The sequence below is a fragment of the Triturus cristatus genome, chromosome 7, assembly GCF_964204655.1.
Source record: "Triturus cristatus chromosome 7, aTriCri1.1, whole genome shotgun sequence".
NCBI classification, from domain to species: domain Eukaryota; kingdom Metazoa; phylum Chordata; class Amphibia; order Caudata; family Salamandridae; genus Triturus; species Triturus cristatus.
The window spans coordinates 1,229,499,294-1,229,523,210 of NC_140590.1; the positions used below are offsets into that span (position 1 = coordinate 1,229,499,294).

The following is a 23,917-nucleotide window of genomic DNA, read 5'->3' on the forward strand; positions in this document are numbered from 1 at the left end:
TGGAGTAATCCTTTTCAGAATTACGCTTAACAGTTGGTTTCCCAAGTATGGCTCCCAAATTATCTCTACCCAGTGAAGTATAGGTTTCTTCAATAATTTTAGGTAATTCCCGCTCCTGCAATGCAGGAGAGAGTTCCTTTAGGCATTGGTGTATAGCCAACGCTGCTGCCACCCCTGTTATGTTATTTCCAAATATAGAGGCTACTGTGTCAAAGTTCCCTACCGGTTTTATCCCCAAGTCCAGGGCAGGTGCTGCCCTGTACTCATTCTGTACTTGTTTCAATACTTCAGGTAGAACTTATATTGAAGGAGTACCATGTGTTCTGGTATGAACAGCAGCGAAGACTGTGCCCCGAGGGGCACAATCTTCCACAGTGGGAGCCATCCCCATCGGCAAGCAGATTGTTAATATTCTGTGTTTTTCCTGCGGGCCCGTATGGAGAAAAACTGCTTTAAGCTTACTAATTTTCTGTGCTATCCAGAACGGAATTTGCTCCTGACTGGTGGGAACTTTTTCCATAACGGCATTCAGTGTTTGAGGGCTGATACCCGTAGAAGTCAATTGTGGTTGTGCAGCCTGAGCTGTCCACACGGGTTTAACTGTATGTGTTCGTATAATGTATTGTGTGAGGTTTCTGTAAATTTTTACAAGATCTTTGTATAGTTTTCTTATTTCTGCTGCATTTAAATGAGCAAGATTAGCATGTGGTGTATAAGCAGCTAAGACTGGCCAGGTTACACCTTCTTAACTGAGGGAACCGAGTCTCACATTTTCTATGGTGTAGGGGAAGGCGCCTTTAAACCAATTTATATGTTCTTGGCAAGTTAAAGGAATTTCTAGGTCCAAGTATGGAAAGTATTCCTCTGGTGTTTCATCTTCAATGTAAGTGTGAAACAATTTTGTCCGTGCATGGACTGCAGCCAGAAACTTGATCCAAGAATACAATACCTCTGTTATGAATGCCTCGTGTGCCTTGACCACAAAGGTAATGTCCCCAAACGTTGCCGGGGGGACATAATGTAATAATTTCACAGTAACTGCATATCTGCAATTTTCTGTAATATTTAGTTTAACTTCTTGTTCTTCAATGTCCTCAGCTTGGTACGTCATTGTTAAAGAAAAAGGTATTTAATTAAATGAATTTATGGAGATAGGTTTAGCACAATGTGGGAGAATTTGTATCCTACATGCTGAATAGCTTACAGCCTATACATAGGGTATACCAACTCAGCTGAGGCGAATTTCCCTTCCCACCATGGACGTCTCTGGTTTTGAGGTGAGCAGCGGTCTCTGAGAAAAGCACGACTGAACTACTCAGACTGTTAAATAAGAACCCAACTTTCATTGACGGCACCATGTTGTGTAGTTCCTACTAATCCGTAGGATCTGCATGTTTGTTTGGACAGCATAAAATAGGGGCTTCGTGCCTAGACTGATTCCGGACACCCCACAGGATATGTTGGCCTATAGGCCAGCTAGCTCACAGTGCCACCGTAAGCCCCCCTAACCTTACCAGGGAGAGAATGGTTTCCGGCAACCACTGAACATGACAGTCCTGACCCCTCAGGGATAGTGGAAACAGATCAGAACCTTTCGCTCAGTCAATAGTGCTTACATGTGCTCAGAGAAGTATACAGAACATACACACTCTGATGTTTTTAATATATTTATTGAACCAATGTTATTCTTGTATAGAATACGTGTATTGTATTGTAATTGTATTTTTATTGTAATTGCATTTATATAACGCTTACTAACCCTAACGAGGCATCAAAGTGCTTTTTGGGGAAGTAGCACGCTACTCCGGAACACACAAAGGATTAGTGTTGAATTACTATATTGAAATATGAAAGTAATTTGAGTGGTGGATATGTTAGTCAGTTATTTGGATTCAGAAGGATAGCGGAGGGATAGTTGAGGGGAAAAGGTTTGCATTTATATAGCGCTTGTTACCCCTGGTGGGGTGTTGAAGCACTTTTTTGGTGAGTAGCACGCTACTCCAGAGCCCATAAAGGATTAGTGGTGAATTAGTATAGTGAAATACGAAAGTAACTTGAGTGGTGAATATTAGTCAGTTATTTGGATTGAGAAGGATAGTTGAGGGATAAGAAGAGTGAAAAAAGGTTTGCATTTAAATAGCGCTTGTTATCCCTGATGGGGTGTTGTAGCTCTTTATTGGCGAGTAGCACGGTACTCCGGAACCCATAAAGGATTAGTATTAAATTACTATAGTGAAATATGAAAGTAATTTGAGTGGGCTGTGATAAGTAGTAGACAGAAGCAGATGAAGGTGATTACAAGCACCAAGAGCGTAAATAGTAGATAAGGTTCTACCATGGTGCTAAAAAAGTGTACATATGCAGGCATACAGACAAGGCAGTAATCAGGCCTACTCCTACTATGCAAAACCCTACTCTGAATGTACCTAGAGTGTGTGTGTAGGTCTGAAGCCAAGAACCCCCCCAAGGGACGAGCGAATCCCATTACCTGGTGAGAGGGAATGTAGTAGCCCCTCTTGGTCACAAACTGGACACCCCCTCGTGGGGATGCCAGACTGCAGCGTGGTAAAGTCTCAGCATGCAGGGACCCTCTGTGTCAGCTGAAGTGCCTCCTCTGCTAATCTCTCAGGATGCTCATTATTTATAATAGAAAGCAGCCTTGTGATGTACATGTAGATTAGCGATGTTATGGATATGTAGATAGCTCTATCGCCCCGTGGATCAAGATAGGATGACATTTGTACATAGTGCGTAAAGAGGCTTAGTACATGATGTTCGAGGCATCGTGATAATGCAGTGCGAAGCTAGATGTGTAAACAAAGTAGTCTCAGAGAAACTAATCCGACATTGTTGTGCCGGCAAATATGTGCAAAAGTTCAAGCTGAAAAATAGAACAGTGTAAGAAATAAGCTGCTTCGCTACATGAGCCTATCCTGGAATATAACAGTAGCCCAGGAAAGGTTTTGTCGGACATTCTGATGCTAGAGTGGTATTTGTTGTTCACTGGCAATAGTAAGCATATCTGTCCAAGATTGTGTGACTACTTATCCACAATTGCCGGAGTTTCTGGGGAATATTCCACTATGTTGCTGCATTGTTTCACTGATTCTCTGAACGTAAGTGATGTTTTGAGACTCGCACACTTCTCCACCTTGGGTGGGGTCATTGTACCTGTTCATGTTACACTGTCCAGGATTGAGATTCATATGGTACTCTGAAGTTACTCACCTTGTGACATTCACGTACTAGTTTGAAATCTCCGTCTAGGATGCAAAATTTCTTTGGCATCTCCATTTGCTCAACTGATTATTTCAATCATGTCTGCTTCTCAGAATTTCCTCAGGTCCTTTTGCGATGTGTGAACTGAGTCGATAGTGTGTCTGCCAGTGAACATTGGTGCTTGAGTTTTACTGGTCAAGAAATTTACATGTGGCAGTGTTCCCTAATGAATTGCTATGTGGTTCCTTCAGTATCATCTCTTTTCATTTCAGCAATTCATGACTTTGTTCAGTTTTCTCATAAATCATTAATCTCTCTATTTTCTCGAATCATTCTGGATGCCATTTTTCTGTGGGCCATTCTCGGGTACCTGAGTTATTAAGTGAAGTCATTGCCTTAAATGGAGAGCCATTGTCGGTCTTCACTTTTGCTGGGAGGGGATTGGTCAATACCATTTTTAGAACAATTGTCCACTGGGACAAAAACTGTTACTTGCTGGTGAGGTGAGCGAATTTGGCACTAACTGTGGTCAATGTTTTTGAGATTCTTCTATAAAGACTGAGGGATGGAGGTTTTTCTTGAGCAAGTCTAGGTATGGGAGGCAGCAAACTACTGTTTCTTCAGACATTTTCTCAGATCCTTACATTTGAATAAAATCTCAATATCAAATTTGTGACGACATCAGTAAGCATAGTATTAGGGTCGCAGAGATATTCATTAAGTTTAATCTTGGAAACATACCTTTTTAGGATTTTGAGAGCTTGTGGCGAATTAGTATCCTTTGTGCACTTACTGTGAGGTGAGATTATCCCTGTAGAATATTTTTCCAGGATATGTTTCTATTTTGTGTGTTCTGTGGCAGATATTGCAGATATCAAATGCCCATTTGTCGTAGTGGCGATCGTACTAGTGGTCGAGACAAGAGTCCATTCACCATAAGGCACACATACAATTCAAAGTCAGTGGCTTCAGCAGCTCCTCCAGCTTGAGAGAGGCATGTTCACATGTTTCTATGTTGGGTTTGTATGTAGTGGTGAATAAGACCTTCCACAGCTACAGAATCCTTTTCTCAATCCTTGGTGGGGACTTTGAAAATGACTCCAGAAACAATGGGAGTAGTTGTTTTGTGGTCGGTGCATACTTGCAACTTGTTGAATTAGATGTGAAAAAGTTGGCCACTCCAGATAAGTTGTGGTAACGTGTTTTTTTCATGCGCGAGTATGTCTGTTTTGTTGTTGTAAGGGATTGGCCCGACGTTGACCAAAATTGTGCGTATTTCTCAAACTGTGCTGATCTACCAGTCAATTGACCTACTGCTGCTCTTCCTTTCACCATTCTATCACTGTGCAGAATTTCTTCCCCGAACATTTGCACTTACTTGCCCAACAGCAGCTTATGACTCATCTGACACTGGAACACAGTCACCTTTATACAGTTGCATCTAGTGCTGGTCTTTATACATATGAACTGCCTGTTGGCACTAGTGTTTTCTGATTACTAAGGCAGCGGTGTGAACTTTCCTTTGTACAGTCCTTTTAGTTGTCTCCTGCATGATTGTGTCTTGCTACACTCTGCACTCTTTTTGTCAGTCTTCGGTTCTTGTTTGTTGTTCCTTTTGGCTGTGCTGTGCAATCTTCTTTTACACACGTCAGTTCTTCGATCTCATTGCCATTGTTCTACTGCATGTTGAGTTGTAGAAGTATCCAGACACATCACTAAATTAGGGGAGGGTTTATTACAAGTTGATGAATGCAAGAATGACCTCACCAGCAGCAGGGTTTCCCTCAGCTCAGCACTGGCTCTTCTGTCGAACTTCCTGCCAAGAAACACTCATTTCCTAGGCATTCTCTAACTTCACAAAGTGAATAAAGCAGGACACCACACACCTTTCTTATGAAATAAAAAAGGAGCACACACTAAATAAACTGAACAAAACAAATCAACCTAATGGAACACCCAAACGTAAACACAACTCAGAACCATGTAGAACACACCCACAAATGGGACTTTCACAAAAAACACAACGGCATACACCCAAGACTCTATCCAAAAAGCACTACACGATTCACCGCTCCTATAAACACCATACAGAACAGCAAGGAACTCAGTACCAATCGCTACTTGTTTATCTTTCTCATAACCATTACAACATGGAATAACCTCACACAGTCAGAAAAACATAAGATACACCACAACCAGAGTGTACCAGCTAACACGCTCATGACAATGGCAGAAAAATAAATAAAAAACACAAACAGATTAATTATGGGTATATTTCACCATCACAAAATGCAACATAATACTTGCCAGGAAGAGGTGTCTCAATACACAGACATGTTGCTTGACCAGGAGAGGGTTTATTAAAAGTTAAATGGATACAGGTATGACGCCACCAGGACTAGACCTATTTCCAAGCTCAACTCTGGTATCTCTCTCTGACTTCTTGCCAAGGAACCGCCATCACCTTGGCATTCTATGGCATGACTAGGTGTCCTGAAAGCAGGCCACCACAAACATGGAAAGCGCGGACTCCTAATAGATCTCAGAAGCAATCTAAATGCACTGATTCATGATTGCACAAGCCGACAGAATAAGGTGGAGGCACTCAGAGACCACAGACTGCCATGGCTGCACAATGTCATGTTGAAGCTTTCAATTCATGATATGTTTTATCTTGGAAAGTAGAGTTAAAGGAATTGCTCCACCTCTTTGCCAGACCTGGTCAAGGCACCTGTAGATTCTCTTCAAGTTTTGGCTCCACCTGGGAACAAAGAGTAGAAGTAAACTATAAAAGATTTTTTTTTTAATTCAACACATTCGTTTTAAGCTACAAGGAAAGCTGAGGTCGGCCAAGATACTCCAAGAGGTAGGATTCAATTCCTTTGGGGAAATCAGGCTTTGATTAGCTGGCATTTGCATTCAAAGTGGACTTTTCACGAGATAGTTGCCACTCCTTTAACTACAGAGCAAAAAAGAGAAAGAAGAAACATTGCCTATGGAAGGATTTCTTACACCAACCCAGGAGCAGGGGATCCATGTCAGATTTTGAGGATGCAAAAACCTGAAACCGGTCCCAGGATGCTTGTTTCCGGTCCAGGGAGGACCTGGTCTGGCAGTTCGGTCTGGACTGTTCCAATGGGGCACAGGATCAAGACTGATTTATATATGGCTGGGTCCAAACTGGGGTGGCGCAGTGCGCAAAAGAACGATGGATTCAACCCAGATCTTTTGACTGGGGGAGAATGTTTGCATTGTCAGCATTCCGTCCATCATTTGTTTGCTGTAACAGATTTTGATGACCAACAGCTAAGTTAATAAGCTCGATTTAAGTTCATTGAATGTAAAAATATCCTGAACAGCACTTCTACACAATAGGATCCCTGAATAATTGGAATTTACAAGCTCCATCCATGTCCCCTAAATTCAAGCCCAAGGAGTTCTAACAAATTATCATTTTTTGTTTTGAGGTTTAAATATGCTTGTTGTCCAGTGATTACACTGAACATGTTATTTTGAGTATAGAATGGTAAGTTCCTGCCAGATGATGATGTACAATGTTGGGAAAGGTTGCAAAATGATATTTTTTGTCTTCTTTCTACTAGATAACGGCCCATATTATCTCAAAAACAGGAAAGCTGGGCCTTGTGTGTTTTTTAAATTATACTAACTGTGGAGCTATGTATGTGGATGAGCTGGGGATCACCTCTGTGTAAAATTCTCCAATTCAAGTCTGTTTGTGTTTTCTCTTTCAGGCCCTGTGTGTATCGCTTTTCCAGCTACTTCTCCTGTTGGCGAGTAGTTCCCCAAGCATCCAACAATCCTCCAGCGTTTCCCAGAATGGTACGGCCAATGATAACCGCCTGTTTTGTACTCGTAAAGCGACAATGTCTAATGTTAACCTTGTTATATCCTCATTATATAGTGTTATGAGAAAGGGAATCGGCGGGGAATATTTTTGTTTTACATTTAACTTGTTCCTCTCCAAAGGAGTTCATACCCCCTGCCAGTGGCGGCTGGTGACATTTGAAAGTTGTGGGGCGTAAAATAATTGTTGTACTTCACTTAGGCCTGCGAGCGTAGCGAGAGCGCCTGAACAACCTACCCTCCATTGTTTCTATCTGTCTCTTCCACTGTCAGTCTCATCATTCCAATACCTTTCTCTACCATCTCACTATCTGTCTCATCATCACATAATCAGTCTGCTCCATCTCCACTCTCTTTTCCAACATCAATACCTGTCTGTTCCATTACCACTTCTGGTCTTTTTCTGTCATCACTATTTGTCTCATTTTCCCTATCTTTTCCCACACCACTATCTTTTTTGCCTCTACCTGACTCTTCCACCATCACTCCGCCACAATCATTGCATGTTTCTTCCTCAAATACTAGCTGTCTCTTCTACCACCACTTTTTTGCTTCTTCGGCATTGCATGTCTCTTCCAAAATCACTGGCTAGCTCTTCCAACTTGGCGTTGTATCTTTTCCACCTCTGCTACTATTTCCACCATCCCTCTAAAGAGTTTTCTTTTTTGAATTGGTAGGTCACAGTGTGTCACCTCATGCAATATGTGACTTCAGCAAGCCCCAAAGATAAATTAATTTCCAAAGAAGTCTGAGTTTGGGTTTAAAGGGTTACTAAAATATTGAACCCTACCACCTGCCTTCAAATTGGCTACTTATGCGCATTCTGGCTTTATTGGTTGGAGAACAGGGGTATCATGTGGAGTCCATGTGGGATTAGTGCCTGCTGTGCTTAATTTGTGCCAGTGGTTGCAGGTGGTGGGCGCTGGCTTTATTTGTGGGGACTGCAACTTATTTATTATCAACAGGCTTGGCCCAGAGCAAGGGCGATAAAGTCAAAAAAGGGAGAAAGACGGAAATAAAGCAAGGTAAGAAAACAGAGACAAGGGGATAAAGCAGGGATGCAAAAGAACCCATCAGTGAGTTAAACAGACAGGAAGTACTGGGTGGTGGAAGGGAGAGACATTAGGTGGAATCAAGAATAGGCAGCATTTGTAGTGGGCAACCCCAGCATGTGGGTGAGCTGGCAGCAGGTTTCTACAGGAACTTTTTTTGTTTGTTTATTTTTGCAGTTTTACATAGCGCAAACTCGACCAGAAGATATCAGGGCGCTTTACATGATCACCAATTGCATTACAAACAGACACATTAATTTTGAGATTAAGTGACTTGTCCAGAATCACAGGAGACTGCGGGCAGACTCAACCTGGACCCATGGAACCACTTTTCAGAGAGATGCAAAGATGCCAAAACAAAACTAACCCGTATTCCACAAAATCACCACTGACCTGTTAAATCTGATCTTTCCCAACCTCAAATAGAAACAGACTTCGTAAAATGTATTTCAAGGCTTCAATTACTGCTAACTAAGCCAGTCTTGGCATCAGAGCGCAGCACATATATAAGTGATCAGACATTAGGCCCTGTACACACAAGCTGTGTAATGTGTGCAGGGCACAAGTCCTAAAAAAAGAAGTGGGGGGACGCTGTCACCGGAAGTGACGTCACAACAGGAATCTCATGAAAAGAAGTGGGGGGACGCTGTCACCGGAAGTGACGTCACAACAGGAATCTCATGAGTATTCATATGCCTTTAGATGACGGGGCATTTCACAGCACTGCTACCCCTGGTCTGTTCCTCGATGTCCTTTGCAACCCCCCCTCCCCCCCACTCCCCCGAGGGGGTGCCCCAGTTGCACAACGAAGTGCTCAAAAGTGCACAAGATACAGAAGGACACACATTCCAAGCGTTAACCGCCAACGCCTGCTCGCTCCGCCTCCCAATCACTCCAGCCTGCACACACCACCGGTGCCTCTTAAAGTCTCCAATTACAAATATTAGCATATCTTTGGTACACAATGCTGTCCAGCTTTTGGGCAGGGGGGACGGCGTCCACCCGGAAAAACCTGGTAAAATAAGTGGGGGGACGCCGTCCACCCGCGTGGTACCCCGACTCGAGCCCTGAATGTGTGTAATAATAGCTTAAATGCGCTCATCTTCAATAAATACAGGTGTGAGAAACTGGCCTGCCTGTCAGGGCCGGACTGGGAACCAAAACCGGCCCTGGCTAAGTGCTCGCCAAATCCCCCCCCCCCCCCCTCCCCCCGCGGGGTTGGGGGTGCCGCCGAGCTCTTTCCAGGGCCGGATTTTGGCCGATTCTGTAACAAGGCCGATTTAACAAAAACGGCCCCCAGGGGCCCAAAACCGGGCCCCACCCGTGCGGCGCACCGGTGATTGACTGGTTCCCGCTAGTCCAGTCCGGCCCTGCTGCCTTCACGTCCCGCATGACATGCAGACCTTCGGCTGTAGCTCACAGGGAGACGAGCGTGATACCTTGAGCTCCTCTCCGCTGCTCTCACACTCGAAGTCCCCGTGCCTCTGTGAGACCCCCCTCGGAAGTGAGCCAATGTCCTACGCACCGGAACATTTTCACCAATGTGTGTGTTTGTCCATGTGCCTGATCCGCGTCCGGGGGTCCCTCCTGCAGTGCAAAGTTGCTCCAAACCTTTTATCTCTGTTTTAGGGCAGTGAATAGCCCCCGGGCAGTGAAAGTGCTGACCCCGCACGCGCTCAATTAATACTGCAGTAATACTTTATCATTGTATTAATCAGTGATCACGATCACAATAAGCAAATAACGAAAGAAAACAATTAAATGCAGGAGCAGAGCAAGTTTTTTTTAAAAATTTTATTTTTATTTTTATTCAAGCCTGCCTTTGCAAGAACGTCTTCAAAAAATCGACACTTGGTATCTCCAAGGTTTTCCTCAACATGGAGAGTCTAGAGTCGTGCATCTGGTGTGGATAACAACTTAGAGAGTTTCAGTCCAGCAAGTCTTTTAACTGCAAACATTTTCTCAGAGGCACGGCGTTGTGACTGCAAATGATCCTGATATGTCAAAAAGGTTCCACAGAAAATTCAATCTTTATTCCAAATTCATATCTCACCAGAAACAAAACCTTGCAGGAAATGCTCAATTTCTTTTGGCACGTGTTTCGGCCCCTCTTCAGGGTTTCACAGGGTAATGTCAAAAGGAGCATTTAAGGCCATCTTAAATATTTTCTCTCCACAGCCCTTGTTCCTTATGAAACAATTATGTTCTTATTGTTTCAGTTAATCAAACTTAATTGGGGATCTAGTTTCAGAATTTTCGAATTAAATAAGCAATTGCTCCCAGTGTTCAGGCCTCTCTTATTGTTTTTTTCTATTATACACACACACACCACTCACATAATTAAACAAGCATTGGCAATGCCAATAAGTCTGGCTTTAAAATAATGTGGTATGGTAAAATGAAGCATTACAAGTAAATAGCATAGGAATTAATATATATTTCTGTGAAAGCAAAGAACTGTAGAACTATATTGGTGTTGGTTAAAAGGCCATGTGACAGTAGCACTGCAAAGCCAGACCTAAAACTCTATACAGGTTAATGACTGCCCTCCTCCCATCTGTGCTGCTGAAAAAACAACGTAAATTATCTAGTTATCTATGATACATTAACATTATTCCAGCGTCATGTGTGTGTCCCAGAAAGTTCAAGCTTCTGCAACTGGATACATAAATAAAATGATCACATCTGTGTAGGAAGCACACAAATTCTGCACAATCAAAACATTTACTCCTTGCTCCCAACATGTGGGCGGAGTCAAAAGCCCTCTCTAGTGATGTTCAAATAATTGTCTGGGGACAGCTGCGCTGTCAAGCCAGACTATAACTAATCAAATACAAACTATAATAGAATTCTCTGGAGGCCAACCCAAGTCACCCAGAAACAATTTAGAAGACTCTACTGCCATCTACTGGATGAAGACTGATTCGCCAAAATAATTTAATTGCATCTGTGATGTCACAATAACTAACTGTTGCCAGCTATGATAAACATATCCTAAAGATTCAAAATTCGTTCTCGCAGCAATATTTCTGAATGTTATTATTGCTAAAGCTCATTTACTTACAGAAATACAATATCCACCCTGCCTCTCTATTGTTGCAAAGACAGTTACTAGTTTCCCTCTGCTAATATTATAAGGTGCCATATCAGACCCAAACAGGTTTAATCTCCCAGTTTTACCATAATGTATATCTAGAAATTGTTTGCCTGAAGCGTAACTAAAATCTTTATTTTCTATAGCTCTTTCATGTTCTGCAATTCGTAATGTTAGGCTTCCAGTCGTGCTCCCAATATATTATTTTTCGATAGGATATTCAATAATTTCCTCAAGAAAAGGTGCATTTAGTTGATAAACAACTGTATATCGTATTTTTTAAATTGTAACCAAATTTCATATGTTTAGAATCCTTTAGCTTAAGGTGGCAGCCATGCCCTTCCAATCGTTTCGGATTTTTCAAAATAACTGTTACAGAGCTTAACCTTAAGACTTATTAATTTTTTATTTGTTATGGAGGGATATTCAGAGATGCTCATTATTTTATCTTCGATCATAAATTGCAATGTTTTTTAATACTTGTACTCATTTTTAATACTTATACAAAATCTGTATTATGTTCTAGAATTTTGTGGTTTGAGTCTAAATATTTACATTCAAGGGAGGGCCCAAGTAACAAAAGCCCCCCTTTTAAGGATTTTAAGGATCTGATTCTGTTTAACCTAGCTTTTAGTTTCTGGAGTTTAGAGCCAAGTTTTTAAAAAAGTTTCCATCATTTTATGAGTTCTTCCGGAAATTTCTAATTTCAACCGTTTTACCCTCAAAAACTCCAATGGATTTGCTATCAATAGATATTCTGGGGTGGCATGATGCATACATACCAGCACTGAGACCGCAAAAAAAGTGAGATTTAAAAACAAAGTATTAGAGGAATGTATTTTCCCCATTGACTTGCATTGAAGTGGGGCTGATTTCAGGCAGGAGAGCAAAGTTAAAGCCATTTTGGATTTAAAAATAATGAATCTCCCACCTGAATCGGATCTGTTAGCATGTATGCACGAAATTGCATACCAGCTCAAATGTTCGGCAGCGTGTTCTCTTCAGGTATACAGTTCAATTTGACCACCCATTATTTCAACTGTTGTATCCGAACATACTAGTCTTTCTTCGCTTTTATGCATAGTCAAACGCATGTTAGAAGGATAAAAATAATAATAATAATAGTAATAGTAATAATAATAATCATAATAATTATAACAAGCCATTTATATAGTGTGCATCTGCCTCCGAAGAGGTGTCTCGGCGCTAAGTGGAATTAGCAGCACGGAGAAGGCACCAAGAGATGAATTCAGTCCGTAATTGGTCAAAAAGGAAGGTTTATAACTTCTTCGAGCAGGTCCTTCTTGATAGCTGCCCTATTGCCGCTTAGCTGCCTTTCTGGTTGCCTAGTTGTTTGCTTGTGCTCCTCCTTGTTTGACTCGTATGTTGTTTATTTTGTCCATCTTGTTTAGTTTTGGGCTGCCTTTGTTTCTCCCGTTGTATTTTCTGTTGTTTTCCCACCCACTCAACTTCCCGCCATTTTTCCCACTTGTTGTCTGGTTGCTGAGTTGTTTGCCTGTGCTCTTCTTTGTTTGACTCCTCTTTGTTTATTTTGTCCAACCTGTTTAGTTTTGTGCTGCCTTTGTTTCCCCAGACGTAACTTCTGTTGTTTTGCCACCCATTTGCCTTCCTGCCATTTTTTCTACCGTTTCCCCCTCCTGCTTATAGCCCTTGCCAGCCCCACCCACTTCCTCCCAGCGCCCCTCCCTCCAACCATGACCTACTTAATGGAGGCCGCAGTGCAGTCCCATTGAGCAGGTCCTTCGTGGCAGCTACCCCCCTTGCTGCTTCTCTGGTTGGTGAGTTGTTTGCCTGTGCTCCTCATTGTTTGACTCATCTTGTTTCTTTTGCCCATCTTGTTTAGTTTTGTGCTGCCTTTGTTTCTCCTGTTGTATTTTCTGTTGTCTTTCCGCCCGCTCGCCTTCCCGCCACTTTTCCCTCCGTTTCTCTGGTTGCTGAGTTGTTTGCCTGTACTCATCTTTGTTCGACTCATCTTTGTTTTATTTTTTCCAACCTGTGTAGTTCTTTGCTGCCTTTGTTTCTCTTGTCATAATTTATGTTGTTTTTCTAGCCACTCGCCTTCCTGTAATTTGCACACATTTCTCCTTCTTGCCCTCGCCGTCCCCACCCATTGACTCCTAGTGCCCCTCCATCCTCCCAGGACCTACTTAATGGAGGCCGCAGCACACCGAAGGCGTGCCAAAGGCAAGCCCGTATGCGCCTGGACATCGCCTAGCACCTGGAGCCTTTGCTGTCCCACCACTCACAGATACACCGCCGCCGAGATCTGAGCCCTTGACCCCAGACTGTGCAACAACCACTGCTGCCAACCTCTCCACGATCAACGGTAGGACCGTTTTCTTGCCGGCACTGCTTCTTATCCTGCAAAACTGGAGAACCCACATGCATGACAACTACCACCACGCCGACCATGACCACTTCAGAACAACTCCACTGCCTCCTGCTCAACACACATTCTCTCTGCAAGCCTGTCACTGAGATCTGGGACACCATCTCCTCCCTCACCCCAACATCATCTTCCTCCCCAACTCCTGGCCCTACTCTGTATCCGTGCCTTACATCGCCTCAGCAACACCCAACAGCTACAAGATAGCTCATTAAGACCACATAAACAAACGCGGAGGTGGAATCACCATCATCCACAAAGAAACAATCCACTTCACCACCACTAACCAGACAAAATCAACCGATCATGGAAAACCTCAACTTTCAACTCCGAACTGATGACAAAACCATCATCAGAGGCCCCCTCACCTACAGATCTCCAGGACCTCGCCTCAGCTTCTGTGACGCCATCCCAGAATTCATCACAAAACTTGCCATTAATTCCAAACATTACATCTTCCTCAGGAACCTCAAATTTCATCTCAACAACCTTAATGACACAAACACCGCCAGCCTCCTCGAAAGCTTGAACAACATTGGCCTCACTCAACTGGTCACTGACCCCACATACATCACAGGACACACACTCGACCCCCTCTTCTCGGCCAGCAACAGAGTCAAGTACAGCCATGTCACCAAGGTCACCTGGACAGACCACCCCACGTCCATTTGTCCATCACAGGATCCCCCTGCACTGCCACTAAGACACCCACCACCTCACACTGCAATTGGGACAAAGTAGTAGAAAGCCAGTGGACCAACGCCCTCAACACTTCCCACTCTGACACCACAACCAACCCAGAACAAGCTGTCAATAACTTCTTTGCCTAGATCATCAATTGTGCCAACTAAGTCGCCCCGTTAAGCCCCCCAAACTCAATAGATTGTCCAAACAAGCCAGTTGATACACCACCAAACTGAGAACCACTAAATGCTACTGCTAGTGACTTAAAGGAAAGTAAGGAACCCACAGACCAAGCCACATTCAACACATTCGTCAGCCTATACAACCAACTCCTTAAAGTGCCCAAAAGGAACCCCCTTGTCGACCTCATCAAATCCGTTCCAACCACAGCAAAGAGCTCTTCAACATTGTCAGACAGTTCTCCAACCCCTCAGCCACCTAATACATCATTACCCCTTTCCTGGCGGACTTCTTCCACAACAAGATCTCCACCATCTTCAAAAACCTCGAACCCCAACCCATTGCAACTAAAGCTGCCGGCCTCCTTACTCCCACAGGTGCAAACCCTGACCACCTGTTCACCACATGAGACCAGCTCACGACTCGAAACATCACAGCCGTCATGAACTCTGTCCACTCAGAAGCACCCACGGACCCCTGCCCCCACCACATCTTCAACCCCAGAAGCAAGATGATAAGCAACAAGCTCACCACCATCTTCAACACATACATCACCATGGCCACCTTTTCCGAATCATGGAGCCACAAAGAGGTCAAACTCCTTCTCAAGAAACTGTTCACCGACCCCAGTAAACTCAAGAACTACCATCCTATCTCTCTGCTCCCCTTTTCCGCCAAAGTCCTCGAAAAAGCCATCAACCGCCAATTCACTGAACACCTATAGAATAACAATCTTCTTGACACATCCAGATTCTGCACCAACTACAGCACAGAAAACACCCTGATCGCTGTCATTGATGACATCAGATCCCTCCGTGACCGGGGAGAAATGGTGGCTCTTTGAATGATCCCACACCCACAAGGACCAGCACCCCTCCCCCCCCCCCCACAAGTGCCTTGAGAGCCTCACGGGTGAGTAGCCGTACTATAAAAAAGCCCATAATTGATTGATAGCTCCTCCTAGCTCCTCTCAGCAGTGTTTGACACAGTTTCCCACCACACCTTTAGCAAGAGGACCACATTGGTATCCAAGCAGATGCCCTCAAATGAATCGCCTTGTTCCTCACTGGAAGAACCCAGAGAAACTGTGTAGGAGAGTGGCATCGACTGCATAGTTGCCCCCAACTTTTTGCTGATGTTTTGACTGTTTTATGACACTAGCCAGGCTGTGGCCCTGCTATCCAGGACCCCAGCCTATCTGCTTCTTCTCTAAACCGATGTGAGTACCCTAGGTACCTTCCAATTGGATACTGAGGACACCCTACCAGATCCTTGTAGATGGTACCCTAGGTACCCAGGGCATGGGTACCTCAGAGGCCTACCAGGGGCTGCAGCACATATTTTGCCACCCCTGGGACAGCCATACCAAATGACACCACCAGACCACTACTGTAGTCTGGGTAAGGTGGTGCTTGCACCCCTTACAGGGATATAGGTAGCCTGTATCCCACTTAATACAACACATATATCCTCATAGGTCACCCCTAGAGCAGGCCTTGCTAATCCTACAAGGCAGGGTGCTGAGATATGTGTGAGGGGGACCCCTACCTGAGTAGGGCCCCTCTACAACCTTCGTAAAATCATTACTGGGTTGTTTGTAGTGTAGCCATACCATATACTCTTAACCGCATTATAAGTCTATCGCGATAGCGTGATAACTTGAGAATGGCTACACAGAACCATATCGTGTTTGGTGTCAAACATGTAGGAATCATACCCCCCAATCGAGCCATGGGACTGAGGGCCTGATTCCCCCCTGCTAGAGGGGTGATATGGGAAAAGCGGCAGAATTTAGACACCAATTTAAAAGTGCACGCGAAGTACAAAATGGATGCTACCCGCCACCCACACGACTCTGGCTGCCTGTTGCTGGGCAGAACTCCAGCCACGGCAGCTGGACAATAGGGATCCTGTTGCAGGGAGGTGTTCCCACCTCCCCAGACAGACTATGTGGATTGGAACTGGGTGGGTGCACCATAGGATACCTTTCAGAGTTGCACGTAGGCTTCTCTATTGCCTACATTCTGCATACACCGCCTGGAACTGGTTTAGGGGCATCCTGTCCCCTGCCCTGGCAGGAAACACACAAAGGGGAGAGGGTGTAGCCACCCTTTCCCGCCTGACCTCTCATTGGTGGACCCTGATCTGGACACTCCCCTAATCTTTGGATAAAGGTGAATACTGGGTCCCCAGAGCCTCAGATTATTCTTGAACTTCACAGTCTTGAGCTTCGACTTGCTGCCGCACAGCTACCTGAAGAAATCTCCCTTGGGGTAAAGGAGTTACCCCCCTGCTTGGCAGGCATCTGAAATACTGCAAGTGACCCGGTTGGAACCTCGCTGCTCCTTCGGACATCGACGACTCTTTCCTACCTTGAGGTGGGTTTCCAAGCATCCGAGAGGCCAGTAAGTGTGCACAGCAAAGATCTGCACCGTGGACCCCGTGGGTGCCGAGATCCCCAATACCCCAGGACACAGGCCACCTCTTGCCTAGAACCCGACCCCGACAAGTGGGGAAGTCGTGCTTTGGCCCATTATTGAGCCAACCTCTCTGCAGCAACTGTGCCAAAGATCGACGCCCTAGCCTGCTCCGGCGACCCGTAGGCACACCTTTACGCATGCCAAATTGCTGCCTTCCGCGGTCCTTTGTCTCTCAACTTGTGGGCCCTAGTGGAGGACAATCTTCGATTCCAAGAGTTCCTCTGGTTGCTCCAGGCCTGCTCTTCAGTCTCCTTGCTGGAGACCTCGCTCAGACCTCGTGGGTCTGCACTGGTAGCTGCTTTGTGTTTCTTGCGTGGGTTGTGGTTGCCAAGGCTTAGTGGATCCAATCCAAACACTAACACCGCAGCGACCCTCATCCTTTATGGGACAGTTGCCCTCCAGAAGCTGGCCTTCCTTGAAGCCTCCTGGACCCTGTGGCTGACGATCCAAGCTACACTTCTTCGACTTGGAAGCACCCGACATTGAAGGGCTCCTTCTCTTGAGCCCCCTGGTCACTGTGCCGTGACCCAGACTCTGTCCACTCTGCTTTCAGGTTCCTCTCTACAAGATCTACATTTCCATTCTTCACGACAACGACGACGCTTGTGGCTAGCAGCAGTTCTTCACGTTTTGCCATTGAAAATCAGCCCGCGACTCGACATCGAAAACGACATATGCACCCGGCTTCCCTGGGGCAGGTAACAGTGGTACCTCGGTACTCTCGTGGGTGTGGGCCCCTCAAAAGCCTAACTCTAAAGTGTTGAACTTGAACTCCTGCTAGAAGTGTTTCTAAACTTGTAAAATCAAACCGCGACATTCTCCATGGGCTATAATAGAGATCCCGACAGTAACTTCAGTCACTGCACGCGTCTCCCGTGGGTCCCCTTCCTCACTACCTTGGGTGGTTTCACAAGGGGCCAGCGACCCTAAATGCCCTAGGCATTGTCTGTAGAATTGTTGTGGTTCTTATACCACTTTTTTGATATATGGTTTGGTCCCCCCCCCCGGGGCCTTGTGATTCCAGTGCTATTTATTGTAACTATCAATGCTTGTTTGAATTGTATCTTCACCTCTAGCCTCATAAAGAGACTAGTGGGGTTATTCCTAGAATAAATACCTATATTATATATATATACCTGTGTGGACTACTCTTTCATTTGGTTATTCAAGAGGTTATCTATGGTAAAACAATAAGCTTAACACTCCTTCAAGACTTAGCCTGAAGGCTGCTCTCCACAGCTACCATTAGGATAGCTTTCTTTAAAGGTTGTCTTTAAACCTATCACCTTAAGAGTCGAATTGGACTGGTACAAGGTGGCAACTAGAACTAGTGACCAGCATATGCCAGGCCAACTTCTCACAAACTGCCTACCACCTTTCACCTCGGAACCTAAGAACATCATCTGCAGCATCCCTCAAGGCTCATCCCTAAGCCCTACACTGTTTAACACCTATATGACCCCCCTGGCCAAAATCGTCAAAACACATTAACTTAAAATCATATCCTACGCTGACGACACCCAGCTCATTATCTCGCTATCAGAAGCCCCCTCCATCATGATGGTCAACTTCCACAGGTGTATGATGAGCACCTTTGACTGGATGAAAGACAACTGCTAAAACTCAACACTGACAAAACGAAGTGCTGATCTTCGGGAACACCAACTCCCCGTGGACCGATGGGTTTTGGTCTTTTGAACTTGGACCCACACCCACTCTGACTATGACCATGCTGCATCCTTGGCTTCATTCTAGACAGCAAGCTCTCCATGAAAATCTAGAACAACTGAGTTGCCTCTGCCGCTTCCTCACTCTTTGCATGCTCTGTAACATCTTTAAGTGGCTCCCCGTCAACACCAGAAAAAACGTCACTCAATCCCTAGTCCCCAGCCGGCAGGACTACGGCAATGGACTCAACGTAGAAATCATCTTGCACCTCCTGAAGGGACTGCAGACCATGAAGTATTCAGAAGCCAGACTTATCCTCAACTCGACAAAGTGGACCCACAGCACCCCCACCTCAGGAAACTCCACTGGCTCCTCATTCAGAGGAGATGCCGAATCAACACACTAATCTACAGCTACAAAACCCTACGCAACCAAGGACCACCATACATCAACCACCAACTGAACTTCCACCAACCTTCCAGACACCTGCGCTCTGCCTCCCTCTCTCACACTCCCCACATCCGCTGAAGCAACAGTGAAGGACGCTCCTTCTCCAACCTCACTGCGAAGGCCTGGAATGACTTCCCCCTTCACCTCTGGACCTCATTCTCTCTGTTGGAATTCGGGACCCAAGATCTGGCTGTTCAACTGATCCCTCCATAGCAGCAGGGTTCTCAGTGCCTGGATACCCTCATGAGTGATTAGCCGCGCTTTACAAGTCATGTTTGATTGATTGAGTGTTTTTAAAGATGGATTCTGAACTTCCTAAGAGCAATGGATAGGGATTTCCAGAATTTGGATGCTAGGTAAGTAAAAGGCTTGCCTCCCATTCTAGCTTTGCGCACTTTTGGGGCTTCGAACAGAAGAGGACTGTTTGACAGTAAGGCCTAACCCTTCTCATTAAGTAAAGTAGTTTTTGCTGAGAAAAGCATGTCCAATGTAGCACTCGTGTAAGACGTGTCTTCATGGAGCCCCTTCTGCTGTGATCATCGGCAGTGGCGGTCACGGCTCCCTTCAGGGCCCCATGCATCGTCGAAACACTCAGGGACGTTCCCCTGTTGCATGGTAGGGCGACCAGGCTAATGCCAGTTTTCCAGGTGAGAGAGGTTGAGTACGGCTGCGTACAAGACGGTGGCAGTGGTACTGCCCTGAATGAATCAGCAGCAATGGTCCACGCGACCTCACAGATCTGCGCAGTCCCTGCTCCCCCCTGCCTTGATGGTGCGGAGACCCGCTCCCCATTTGGATCGGTAGGTAGCAGAGAGCCTGCCGGCCCCTGAGGATTCCACGGCTGCTTAAGAGATGGTTGGAGGAGGTGCTGGGGACGGCTGAGGAGGACATGGAGTGCCCCCTGGGCACAGCGACATACGAAACCAGCTGCATTTCCCAGTGCACCCGTTGTCCACCTGCATGGCCCGTGAGCCCTGGCAACTGGGTATAGTGAACCGGGCTGCTGCCCCCGTGCACTGCTATCGCTGGGCTTCCTTTTTCCTGGCAGCCGCGGGACCCACCTGTGCAAGGAGAGAAGATCGTGGTCCCCGCTGTCAGCTGTGGCCTCCCATTGATGCTACCCGGAGGTGTCGTGTGACCTGCACATACCCTGTCTTCGCCTCAGGTCAGTGGAGTGTGAGCGACCTGTTGGCCTTTGTGGACGTGGGGGTTGCCGGAAGACCCAAAGATTGGATTCTTGGGAGCAGAGGGGAGCCCATAGACTCCTTGCGTGGAGTGGGTGCACCACGCTGTAGACCAAAACGCACCACTGCCTGTAAGCAGCACCTCTTCTTGATGGGCCTCCCAGGAACACTGTGCTTGGGTAATCTACGATACACTGCAGACACTCTGCTGCCCTAGGGCTAGCATCAGGCATGGAGGGGCTCTGGGTGCAGAGGTGCGACATCGGTGCCATTGAGTACTACCTTGTAACTGCCGGTCTGCTACAGAAGGAGCACTTGTCGACCCAATTGCTCCCTGCACTACTTGCATTGCCAAACCCAACCCGCGGGTCTGTGTGCTGATCACTCGCCCTGGATGCTGGCCTGAATCTGTGAGAGCCCACTTATAGCAGCCACTGGAGACATTGGCCTTGGATTTGGACCCCCTGAAAGAGACTTGTTCCTGGCTCAGGGCCTGTCGCACTGTGACCTGTGGGATTGAGGCACAATGAGACGCCCTTACTTGGAGTCATCGGATCAGGCGCTTATCCTCCTCCATTGCATGATCCCTCTGCTGCGGTGGTGTTGCGGTGAGGGGAACCATTTGTCACAGAGGGCTCGACCCCCCCCCCCACTACTAACGAGAGATACTGTCCTGTGTGGACCCCCACTTTGCTCTCGTCTGGCCCGAACGCCATTGCCCAGCCACCAGGTCATTGACCCGCTACTCTAGGAAGGATTCCTCCATTAAAAACTTGCTCATAAAGTCCTCCACAAAGAAAAGTGACCAAAATGTAGATGGATCGAAGTCGGTATCTGTCCCTATCGTCACCGCCTTGGAGGGTTTCCGTGACAACAATGCCCCAGTTGCGCGGACATTCTTGGAAAGCCTCATTGGAACCCTAAGGGACGACATAGCAGCCCTTAAACAGGAATTAGTGACTGATGTCAAGGACATCAGGAGGAATCTGGGTGAACTGGACCAGTGGGTTGACTCCCTGGAGCAGGCCAGAAATTCTCGCGATGAAGAATTGGAGGAGCATTGCCAGGAAATCCTTACCCTTCGGGACATTCTGATCTTAACTACCAACTGGAAGATCTAGAAAACAGGTCATGGCTCTGCAAAATCCGCATCAAAGGTGCCCCATTAGAGGCCGACTCTGGTAAGCTGGAAGATTATGTCCCTCACATTTTTCATCAGGTAGTTGCAGCCCTGGCCGACCAGGAGATTGTCCTGGATAGCACAAACAGAGCTGGTTGCCCGGCCTGTCCCCTGAGCAGGCACAGGACATACCCACGTCTTCATTATTTTAGACAGAAAGAAGTCATCATGTCCTCAGTGCATGAAAGAAATGCCATTGGCTTTGAGGATGCAAAGGTGTGTGTCAGGTTGTACAGGACCTCGGAGCTTGCTAAATGTCAGAAGGTCTACCTCCAGGCAGCACGAAGTCTGAATGCTATTGTATCACAGACTATTGGAGTGGCCATGTGGGGTAAATGGTGTTGGGAGAGGGATAACGGGGAAGGAGACCTGTAAAAGAAGACCGAAAGTGTGACTAATCTTCCTAAATCTATCTGTCATCAACACCCTACCCTCCCCTCCCCCACCATCACCACCATCGTCCTATAGTAAAGGATAGTCACCTGGATATTGGGCTGGAAATCTAGTGAGGTGCTGTCTATCTTTTGCTAGAAGACAAAAATGAAGCACAATGCTGAACACTACAACAGCCGCCTTGTGTATTTAAGCATAGAATATTAATATGACAGATGTATAGCTCTAGAGATAAATCTACCTACCAGACTTCACCCTTTACTGTTCTTTATTGGGATTGGGTTGGTGTTAACTGTGAAATATGGTGTCATCTGGTTATTGTTCTCCCTTGGAAGATATGCATTTTCCAGCAGTTCTCATTATTTTTGTGGAACCTGCCACGCAACTTTGTACATGGATTGTCAAGTCCACAACATAAACAACATTCCTGAGAGTTCAAGTGTCCAAGAAATAAATGCACAATGCAAAAATGCACTCAAAAACGATACCCTTGCCAACAGAGTGTCCAAAAATTATGCTGACATGAAATCTAGTTATGCACCAAACACTCTTAGCCCAGAGATCAGTACGATCTTTTAGGACAACAAAATCTATAAATATTGTGAAACGTTGAATTTTTCAATGGTTCCCAGCTTCCGCTCACCAACATTTGCTGCAAGCCCAGTGACCTTGGGAAATCATGCCCCTCGCAGTCCGGAAGACGAGGACCGACGCGTGTCTTCTTTGCAATCAGCCAAAGGAATAGCGAGCGAGTGACAACGAACCGTGTTATGTTTCATATAGGTACCCTAATATAGGCCCGGGTAATATCATACACCTTCACCTACATTACCTCCCTTATACTACACCGTAACGAGACTTTAGGATTAAACCTTTACCTAGTTCTAGTCCTGGGTGCAGAAGGAGGGTTTCTCCTGAGCAATAGCGTCCTATAACTTCATCAATGGACTCTTACAGTATGACTAAATATTCATGAGGGTTCTTGGAAACTATGCAGGGGCTACACCACCTACCCTACCATATCTACATACAAAGTTCATCCCATACGTCATCCTCACATCCAACAATGGCTAATACCTGAGACAAGGGACAAAGGAGCCCTAGATACTTTCTGTATAAATACAGCATATCTTACTAGTGTTAGCTAGAGGGAACCAAGACTTCCAGGCTGACGCACTAACCAGAGACGCTTAGGCTCCTGCATGTAGACGCTCCAGCTGACAGAGGTCTAAACATCCCTCGCGGGGTGTCCAACTCGAGACCAGGACGGGCTCCTACATTCTCACACTTCAGGTAATGGGGTTCAACTAAATCCTAGAGGGATTCTTGGCTTCACACCTACTCACATGCTAGGTACACTTAGGTACATCTAGACAGGCATCGTAGGAGTATGCGCACTTTTATCCTACATTTTATATTCATGTGTTTATTCATGTTTATTGCAAGATAGTAGAACTGTACTATCCTTTTATATTCACCGTACTGCTAATCATATATCTCTGCTACTGTTTAATGGTTGTTGCAGCTCATATATTCTACACGAGAATAACAACTGTTCAATAAATCCTTATTGAAATGCCCAGACTGTTTATTCTGTGTATCTCTGAGACAAACTAAGTGAGCACGAGTGACTGAGCAAAAAGTAGTACATTGTTTCCACAATCCTGAGGGATCAGGGTTGTCATGTTCTAAGGTTTGCAGAAACTATTCTCTCCCCGAGAAGAGGAGACACTAGTGGTACTGTGAGCTAGCTAATGCAAACAGGCTAACATTCTCGGTGGGGGTGCACGGAACCAGTGTGCCACCAATCCCACAGTTTGTTATCCAAATGCTCAAGTCCTGCATGGGTACTATAGGAACTACACAACAACAGGGCTTGTTTTATACCTGAGCCCCTCCCAATCTGGCCATCGTGCTTGTCGCGCTTGCACTACCGGGAAACGTAGTCCAGTGCTCGCACTTCTGAGCTGTATCAGGCACGTTCCATACAAGTCTTGAAGGGAAATAAACACAAAGAATCAAAAACAAAACCAACAAGCATGTTTGTTAGGAACCGTTCAGC

General features: G+C 45.7%; 1 protein-coding gene across 2 annotated transcripts in view; it reads left to right on the forward strand.

The window, feature by feature from the left end:
• Positions 1-23,917, forward strand: part of LOC146811672 (microfibril-associated glycoprotein 4-like) — a 639,295-nt gene that overhangs the window by 482,665 nt on the left and 132,713 nt on the right. For both annotated transcript variants that reach the window (XM_085618650.1, XM_085618651.1), the window contains exon 2: positions 6,972-7,059. In XM_085618650.1, coding sequence (XP_085474776.1) covers positions 6,972-7,059 — 88 coding nt within the window. The remainder of the gene's footprint in view (positions 1-6,971; positions 7,060-23,917) is intronic.